This window comes from Typopeltis vanoorti, chromosome 22 (genome assembly GCF_054136105.1).
Source record: "Typopeltis vanoorti isolate ZY-2024b chromosome 22, IOZ_Tvanoo_1.0, whole genome shotgun sequence".
Lineage (NCBI taxonomy): Eukaryota > Metazoa > Arthropoda > Arachnida > Uropygi > Thelyphonidae > Typopeltis > Typopeltis vanoorti.
In genome coordinates, this window is record NC_143570.1 from 7,842,435 (window position 1) to 7,852,822 (window position 10,388).

The window sequence follows — 10,388 nt, forward strand, 5'->3', positions numbered from 1 at the left end:
GCGTGATGATTGATAGAAAACTGAAATTTCGGCAGCCTATTGCAAAGGTGGTAAGGGTAACTCGGAGGATTGCTGCAATACTGAGAAGGCGCTGACCTGCAGAGGAAAAAAAGTTATCATTCCGTTGTATAAGATCCTGGTCAGACAACCCTTAACACTTAGACTATTGTTCTCAGATTTGGTCCCCAGGATTTGAAGGGGATCAATTGACTGTGGAAAGGGTACAGAGGCGGATAACCAACGTGGTTTCAGGACTGTACAATATGAGTTATGAGAATTAATTGAGGGAATGTGGACTGCAGAGTTTGGTGGATGGAAAAAGGAGAGGTGATATTATCCAGACTTTTAAACTCTTGAGAGGCAGTTACAGGATAGCCATTGGAGAGTTCTTTCACTTGTTGGAACGGCAGGAAGTAGCGATGACAAGGGGCCATCCTTGGAAATTACGAAAGGAGGCTGTGCGCAAGAGGGTGAGAAGTCGTTTCTTTGCGTGGAGGCTGGTTGAACCTTGGAATGCATTGCCTGAGATAGTGGTTGGAGTGGAAACGGTCAATGGGCTCAATGAGTGGTATGAAAGACCTCCCTCGATGAGTCTTTTGAGTCCCTGTTGGCCTGGATAATAATAATAATTATTATTGTTATAATTATAATACAGGAGCTATGAAAAAGCAGCCATTTGAAATAGGGATTGTTATTTCTTGTCCCAATAGGTTACTGCTGAAAGTTTTAGAACGTGTACTGAAATATTTAGATATGTGGTATGTGAAATATGTAAACAAAAAACATCCACACCGAAATATATTAAATATTTCGGTATGTGGATGTTTTTTGTTTTTTGTTTGGTTGTTCCTCTATTTCCCGCTATTGGAAAGTCGTGTGTGAAGTGTTTGAGAAGCTTTCACTTTTTAAGTATGGTGAAGATGGGGTCTGATGATGTAATGCCGAAAGTTGACCGAAATATGCTAACAAATGCTCAGTTGGTTTACATGAAACGCATTGAACAAGAAAATTTAGAGAGAGTAAACGCTTTAAAGAAAATAAAAAGGCGAAATATATTTACTGGTATTGGCTTAACTGTTGCAGTGTTTGGAATTTGTATCCTTTCTTATTGCATAGTAATAGATGCGTCATAAGATTTATGTTCGGCGGACTTTCTCGTGAAGCGAACATTTTTGAAGCTTCTAAAATTTATTTTGTATAACTGCCATTCTTAGTAAAATTTTATAATTAATAACTAATGATTGACATATTAGCTACAGAAATTTTTTTATTATTTTATTTAGTCTACTATGCTGGTATATTTGCATCATCACTAAACAAAAACGAAATGTGTATAGTAAAATGGAGGATATTATAGAACCATGCATATTTTAGTCAAATATAGAAAGAAACTTAAAAGTTTCAAAATTTACCACAAAGCTTATGAGAATATAACCTTCGGTCTTAGTCCTTAAGTTTAGTTTCACTGGCCTGGCAACTGTTTAGAACTGTTGATTCTCGTCAGAGAGCTAACAGAAACAGTCTGTTCAATACTATTGCAGTCCTTTGTCATAAGTGTTAGCTGATGAACTTAACAGAAATTTAAATGTATAAGTTAACTCTCAGAGTAGTTGCATAATCAAATACTGAAGGGTGTCAGTTTGACTTCAGTAAGATATTAAAATGGAGGATAATTATGAAATCAATCCATATTTTATATTGTTGTTATTATTCTGAAGCTAATCGTGGGAGGGCCATCTTAGACAACACACTGTCATACTGATCCTTAAACCCTTTTACCATCAGTGCATGGGCTACTCTATCAGATAATGAATTCCATGAGCTAACCATCCTTCATGCAAAAAAGCCAGTTTCACCCTTCTGCTCACCATCTTCTTTTTGCAGCTTCCAGTAGTAGCTTCTTTACCTTACACTTGTTCCACTAGATGAAAAATCTTCTGTTTCAATCCTGTAAATATCTCTCAACAGTTGAAATGTCTCAGTCATGTCTCTCTTTGTTCTTAATCCATCATTCTGTGTAGTTTGGATGCCCTCAGTCTGTCCTCATTATTAACATTGTCAAGTTCTGATATTATTTTGGATTTCTGCCTCTATACCCTCTCCAATGTTAACTTATCCTCTTCAAAACAACATGACCACATCTGGGCACATTAACTCAGATGTGACCTGATCAGGGCTTTATATAATGGAGTCCACCACTGTTATATCTGCTATTCAAAGTGTATGCATATGAGATATTGAACAGATGGTTTTTGTCCTGTTAAGGACAAAAACTGCCTGTTCAATATGGTCTCTGACAGTAACGCACTCAGGATTTAATCTTGGCGGGGGGGGGGAGTTGATTAGAAGATCTCAGAATATACATTATGCATCGCATACGACCTATGACTGAGCATCTGCAATGATCGCTAATTCATAAGTAGTATAGAAATAGAAGACATGACACAACATAAATAAAAACAAGGAATTTAATTAGGAAAAGATTTTTGTAAACTTTGAGTGTTTTTTTCCTTTTTCTTTGGGGGGCATGGTCCCCTTGTCCCCCCCTCTGGGTGTGCCACTGGTCTCTGATGAAAACCACTAGTTTGAAATAGCTGTTGGGCCAGTGAGACCTAATTTAAAATATTAATAAAAGGTGAACATACAGAATCCTGGGCAGAGTTATTGTCTTAAGTAGTCAAAACCAAAGCAACTCTAATGCTGAAGGTTATATTCTCATAAGTGCTCTGCTAAATTTTGAAATTTACCTGTAAATTTCAAATTTGGCTATATATTTGGCTATAAAATATAGATGGATTCATAATATCCTCTATTTTAATATCTTATTTATGACAAATTGAAGCCTTTTGACTCTATACATTAGTATCCAAACGTATTTTGTTTTAAAGGGCATATCAATGGAGTCCAAAGATGCATCACAGTACACTCATACTCACCATTATTCACACAATGCCTATCACACTACTTGAACTGATTTACTGACAAAGCACTCACAACACCTTCAGCATTTCTTTCCTCTCATTTATCACCCTTCAATCAAAATAAAAAAAAATCTAGTTTGTGCATCTCAGCTAACTGCACTTTTACTCATTTTCCAATGGTGAACCTCTCCTCTTGTTTTTTTTTACCTCTTATCAGGTACGAAACCTAATTGTAATTAGGTTTGTACTTTTGAATACAAAAAATTTTAAAAAAATTCTGAATTTCTATTTCATGTGTATATTAAGCGTATATTGTATAAGCACACTCCTGTTTTTCATTGAGCAGTAGTCGAATACTCTGTTAATAAGAATTTCTAAACTACCAGCATTTGGCATGCATCATTGTTTGTTCATTGTATCATTTTTCATATCCCATTTCTTGTAAGTTGAAGAGAGCTGTATGTTTTTTTAGTATCATGTCTTAGTTTTTATTGCATTGTTTTTCAGTATAAATAATTTTGGCTGCTGCTTTATGCTTCTTAGTGTAGCTGTTATATGAGATATAGGTAAGGTTGCCATATTTCTACAAATGGATTAAAGAACACTCAAAAATGATTAATGCTACCACTCTCCTACTCTTATTCCACCCCAAAAAAATAAAAATGGAATGATTTTTTTAGTTAATAATTAAATATTTTATTTATATTTTTTTTTTAGATTTTGGTTTAAAAATATAGTTTTCATATTTACTATAAATATTTGCAAATTTTAGTTTAATTTAAATTTAAAATATTTAATGGTAAGCCATCGGAAATGATACGGATTGTTATATAATGAATGATTTGGATGATATAAAAAGCATGAATTGATCCAAATACTTTAATGCAAGTTTAGTACATTAATTGACATCAAGCTGAAGTAATTTTCATTTCTTGTTGCATGTGACACCTGTTTTAGTTTGAAATGGGAATTAATATATAAAAAGGTTCTATTATTTTCTCAAATTTCAATAGAAAACTAATTCTAGGATGTGTGCTGATCATGGCAACGAGGAAAATATCACTGACACATCTTCTGATCTACTTCTTGAAGGATGCTATCCTTTTATAACTAAACATTTTATACAAACATGGGTGTTAACATGGTAATATATGTATTTTAAAAATGGTATACACATTTACAGGAAATGAGAATTTAATATGAAATTGTATGTATTTTTCTCATTGTAACATGAGCACATCTAGGGAGATTATAGAAGACTGGTTACAACATTCAAAATATGAATTGTAAGAATGAGTCATATAGCATAAGTCATATAGCTCTGTACTTCAAGTTAAGTAAATAATAATTTTAAAAAAAATGTTCTTTAGATTCCTTTTTATTAGAAGAATTAAATAAAATTAGAATCAAATTGAATAAACTTAGTGTATAGATATAATGAGAAAACATCCAGCAAATGACCCGTAAATATCATCCAACAGCCAGACTACAGTCTCATGTAAAAAGGATTTCCATACCTTGGCTTAACCCTCCAACTGGCCATGATATCTACAGAAGTCCAGCTAAATCTGGATATGATTCTCTAACACCCATTGAATAACATGGATAAGAAGTATAATTTGGTCTCACTGTTTCATCCACCTCAGCCAGTAGGAAAGTTAAAGGGACTTCTGAACTAATAGCACAAATTTTCTCACATATAATCTATACACTAATTTCAAACCAGCTCAGAAGTTATCTTCTTTTTTACCATCTACCAAAGATAAATTTCCTCTATATCCTTACCTGGTGTTTATCAAGTGTCCTGTATCTGCTGACTTTGCTACTTTAGATAGACTGTTTGTTCTTCTAAGATTTCAATCCAAGACTACATCAAATGTTTAGAATTGGAATGTTCTGGCATTGCTTCCCATATCATATGGACACTAAACACAGAGTTATTTGGAATGAAACCATGATTTTGACTACACTGATTTAAATTCAGTTGTCATATTTCTCTTAAACTTGCAAAATCCTTGCAAGTTTAAGAGAAACTTGCAATCATTGCTCTAATCTAAATTAATCAGGTTTCATGCTTGTCTCAAAGTTGTTGGAAATAATCACCATAAACTATTATTATTATTATTATTTAGGCCTCCAAGGAGTCAAAAGACTCATCGCGGGAGGTCCCTCCTAGGAAACACAAAATCTATCATAGCATTCCTTAAACTTATTGACCATTCTTGCTCTCACCACTCTATCAGGCAATGCATTCCACGGTTCAACCACCCTTCATGCAAAGAAACCACTCCTCACACTCTTACTCACAGTTACCTTTCGTAACTTCCAGTGATGGCCCCTTGTCATTACTCCTTCCCGCTGTTCACCTGTTCATTTTTTTTTTCTATCAGTTATTTTCTATATTATTTTTTTTCTATCGGTTATTTTCTATATTATTTTTTTTCTATCAGTTATTTTCTATATTATTTTTTTTCTATCAGTTATATTATCAGTTTTTTTCTATTAGTTAACCTTGAATTAGATCTATACCTGGTTCCCTTGAACTGTAATAGTGCACCCCCCTATTCACTCAGCTGTGACTGAAACATGAGGAAGTATACTATTGCTATGTGACTCATTCTTGTAATGCATAATTTGAATGTTGTAACCAGTCTTCTATACTCTTCCTGAATGATGCTTATGACAGACAGCAAAATATATAGGAGTTTATATTAAATTCTAATTTACTTTACATGTGCAAACTATTTTTAAAATATATATTACTGTAATATCCTTCTGTAATCTGTAACAATGATGGTGTCCTTATTTCCCCTTCGCTATAATCATCAAAAATAAATCAAACATATGGGGAGAAAAAGAGAGGAGGTTGAATTTGAGGTCATCCTGTCTCCATTCCTCTTCCTGGAAGATTATTTCTAGCCTGCTTAGCCTAGTACATGGCATATTCACTGTAGCCAATTGCAGGTTCAAATCCTGCCATGGACATTGCTTTGTGAATGTCTTGTGTCAGTTAATTGAAACATAAGTAGACATTTCCATTGTATTAATTTATTTTAATTTAAGACACGTTAAAATTTTAATGATTTCAAATTTTCATCCTAGTATCAAGGACAGCTTTAGTATGAATTCAAAATGAAACAAGGTATGAATTACAGAATGAAACAAGGTATGGATTACAGAATGAAGGCTCAACAGTGAGAGCATGCCAGCCACAAACATGAATAAAGTAGAGTAAGCATTAGTCATATGAGACTAATGGAATTAAGTAATTTGAAGTTTCATTGAAAACGTCTTTAATATATGGGATATAGATATGGCTGACAATTACTTGAGAAACTGAAATCCAGAAACTCCATAAATGTTAATGAACTTGTTTACAAAAGACTCAGTGAGGCCATTAGATAAAATTTATTTCTTGTGTTATTAATACCTCCAAATCAGGTACCATTAAATCTCTTATTTATTGAGCTTTCTCTTTGTGGTCTGATGTAGCATTACTGACACAAGAAATATGTGTTATGAAAACTATGTTCCTGTCTTGGGATTCACTGGATCTTTTGTAAACAAGGCCATTGACAGTTATGGGGTTTCTCTGTATTAGTCTTCCAAGAAATAGTCAATGATAACACAATCTTATATGTGTCTGAATGAATCTCAAGATTACTTAATTCCATTAGTGGCTTATAAGGCTTATATATATATATATACAGGGTGTTCGGGATAAATTTGACAGTTTCGTAAGGAAAAAGAAAATCTTCTTTGTATCTATTAAATTTAATGAATTGACAAAAAAACATTACAGGCAGAGTTAATTACAATACTATCAACAAGATTTACTCAAAATAACCACCATTAGCATCGATCACAGCTTCAATTCTGCTTTGGAACCTCGAACAAGCTGATGCTACAGTCTCCCTGGGAAGGGCCGCAAAAACTGTTTTAATTTTATCCATTAACTGGGCTTTTGTATTACTGGAAGTGCGATTGGTGTCTTTTTCAACTGCGCCCCATACAAAATAATCCATGGGGTTAAGGTCTGGGGAGTTTGGAGGCCAAACATTTGGACTGGTGAAGTCGTAGAAATTTTCAGACAACCATTTTTGACTTTTCCCAGAGGTGTGGCAAGGGGCCGAATCCTGCTGCCATACATACGGCCTACCATTGGCTACCCTTGTTATCCAGGGCTTGACTACAGTTAGCAACTGCACGAACAAAGCCCGAATTCCAATGCCAGGGTTCTTCAACACCTGTTCCTGCAGATTTGCGAGGAATTCTGCTGTACGAACGCAATCAGATCGTCTGCTAGGGATCTTTCTTCTTGCTACATCCTCGTAGTCACCATTGCAAGTCTCTAGTTCATGCCTGATTGTTTTTACTGTATTCAGGGAGCATTGGGCAGCAGTCGTAATATCCTTATTTTGATGGCGGGCACGAATCATCATGATACAAGTTATTCTCTTCCATGATTCAGGTGGGTTCCAGCTATCCATCCTTTCTGACATCTTGTATATGAATGAAGAAGGGTCCAAACTTTTAAATGAAGAGAAGTGTGTGTTAATACATGTAACTTACGGAAAAATATAATTAATTATAAATATGTCAAATTTATCCCGAACACCCTGTATATAAGCCTTATAAACTCAAGGAGCTATTCAAGTCCAGAGTAGGCTTTTACAAACACCCATGCCTATGGCATTACTTGAACCCACAACCTGTTGGTTGGAGAGCAAGTATGCTCTACTCAGGCCAGCATTTTCACCTGAGTAATAAATTTTTCTCTTTCTATGTTCTGCAAAGGACCAAAACTTCTTCCTTTGGCTTACCTTGGTTCTATGAAATTTCCTGCACTTGACAAACAGCCAACAAATTTGCAGCTGTTTGTTGGATGAATGTCCAAACAATCTGGACTTGCTGAACAACAAAAGAAAACAGATTTCCTTTTGTTGTATAAAACAAAGCTGTGAAATCTTACTACATTATTCCACTCTGAATAGATATCTGATGGGCTTAAGGTATTTCATTTATGGGAAATTTTTCTTCTTCACACACTTTTTTAGCATGTATGAAAATATCATGATGACTCATAGTTTGGACCATGCTGCTTTACTCTATTTATGTATGGTTGACATGTTCTAATTGTTGAAGCTTCATTATATGTTGCTTGTGCCTTGTTTAATTTTGTATTCATACTGAAGATGCCCTTGAAACGTGGGTGAAAAAATTATATGCTATTAAAATTCCAGCATGATTCCTCTGGTGTATTATTTTTTTTTTATTTAAATGTCTTTAGGTAGTAAATTAATTACATTACCTGGTAGGATAGGGATAGATCTCAGACATAAGATAGTCAGACCACTATCCTATGTCTGAGAGGTTCATAATGTTATAAACATTCCTTATTGATTCCCAAGAGGATAGTTTCAATATTATCTGACTCTTATCCCACCTGGTATTAATATATTATAACTTCTCAACCATTCATGGATGAGATTCACATAATATATATAAAAACTTCTTGTTTCTCTTAGCATATTTTCCTCACATTTCAAAAACAGCCTTTCTCTTTTTTTAACTTTATGCTGTCATGATTATTCGAATGCAGTGCATCACTGTCATAAAGTCCCTTTCTCCTTTTAGAGCTGTTCCAACATCCACAAATTCTAGCTGATTTTCTCAGTGAGCATCGATAGCTGTTAGTATTGATGATGCCCTTTGTGTAGGAAAAAATCTTAGTTCAAATTCAGTCAAATTCTTTTTAGTGGAAGGTGAGGTAGCAGGGATTTTCATCTTACAAAACAGGTAAACTAGCCAGAAGAACAAACACAAAAGACACACTGGTTTCGTAGTCTTATTTGCATTGGCCATTAATTTAAAATAATTTCTCAGTTCACTGTCCTCATACCTATGCAGCACATAATACTCCCAGATCCCATACATTTATATGCACACATATTTCTGATAGTTGTTTCTTATAATAGAAACTCTGTACAGTAATCTTCATCTTGTGCTTGCTCTCTGTCTGACCTTACTTTCCATTGTCCTCCCTGATTGAATTCATTCAGTATTGCTGATACACTTACTATTTGAAATCTCCATTGTTGGGTATTCTCTAATATGATAGTAAAAATTTAGGCAGTTACAGATTATAAAGTAATCTGTTATTGCAAGATATCAGTATTAGTATTATTTTTCTGGGTCCCCATGTAGGTAGAAGACTCATCACAGGAGGCTAAACTCTCAGACTGCAATATATCAACTTCATATTGTAAACATTCAACATTGTGAAGTGTTCTCATTCTGCACTCATTATGGTTTCTTCTGTTCAAAACACAGACACACATTTTTTTTCTGGAATCTGAATAGTTAATTTAGATAATTATTATTATTACATAACACCTCCAGGGAGTCCAAAGACTCATCAAGGGAGAGCACCTACTCTACAACTCTCTGTCTCCACTACTCCACCAACCACAACTACCTTCATCATCTACACCAACGCGATCTACCACTGAACACCACCACTAGGATTTTCACAGACAATCGCAAACATCCGTGCCTATTATGGGATTCGAACCCGCAGCCTTTTGGCTGGAAAGCGGACACGCTAACCACTCGGCCAACTAGGCCGGAAATAAGAAATAGGCAATAAGAAAACAGTTTTGCAATGGTTAATTTCTCTGAACTGTTTCCATTTTATAAAAAACTAGAGATGTTATTTGACTGTTTTCTTTCAGTAAACAAGTATACAGATATTGTATGACCTATTACACACACACACACATTTTGAAGAAATAGATTCCTTATGAAAATTCAGATATTTATTCTATAGCAGCAGTAAAGCAGGAGAAATTCTTGGATGAATTGGATGAAAATGTAAAAGAATGAGAATATTATTGTTTTGAAAGACTGATTGCATAGATAATTAAATGTATGCATTGTCAGTGTGTAGATATTTTACCAGTGTAATTGGTAAAACTGTAAATATTGTTTTCTCTTTCACTTTCTTGACAATGTAATGCTATTAATAATGAATTTTTTTTAGAATAAATTTAAAAAATAAAAGTGTTCAATAAATGGAATGCATAAAATATTTAAAAATAAACTTTTAGTATATTTTACAGGAACATGTGTATCTTTTACATGAAGTGAAAATTATAATCTTGGTTTTTTTTTTTATTTATTTATTTTATTATATATATATATATATATATATATATACACACACACAATCACAAGTATAAATTAGTAATAAAGTAAATTGCCTTCACTCTTAATTTCATTCAAATTTAAACTGTGTAGAAAAAATATTGAGCCTCAACATTTTATGAAAAAACAAAGAATAAGAATGTCATCATAATATACAACATATTGTATTTCATGAAAGTTCAAGGTACATTTACAACACTCAGTTCTTTGTGGGTAAATAAACACAGCAGAGTAGACTTTTTTTTAAAGATTATTAAACCA

General features: G+C 33.8%; 1 protein-coding gene across 1 annotated transcript; it reads left to right on the plus strand.

The window, feature by feature from the left end:
• The first annotated feature begins 847 nt into the window (after nt 1-847).
• Ccdc56 (Coiled-coil domain containing 56) lies at nt 848-10,039 on the plus strand. The gene is made up of 2 exons (XM_090412211.1): nt 848-1,095; nt 9,736-10,039. The coding sequence occupies exons 1-2, from the start codon at nt 912-914 to the stop codon at nt 9,804-9,806; spliced, it is 255 nt and encodes an 84-aa protein (XP_090268337.1). The 5' UTR covers nt 848-911; the 3' UTR covers nt 9,807-10,039.
• The last annotated feature ends 349 nt before the right edge of the window (nt 10,040-10,388 follow it).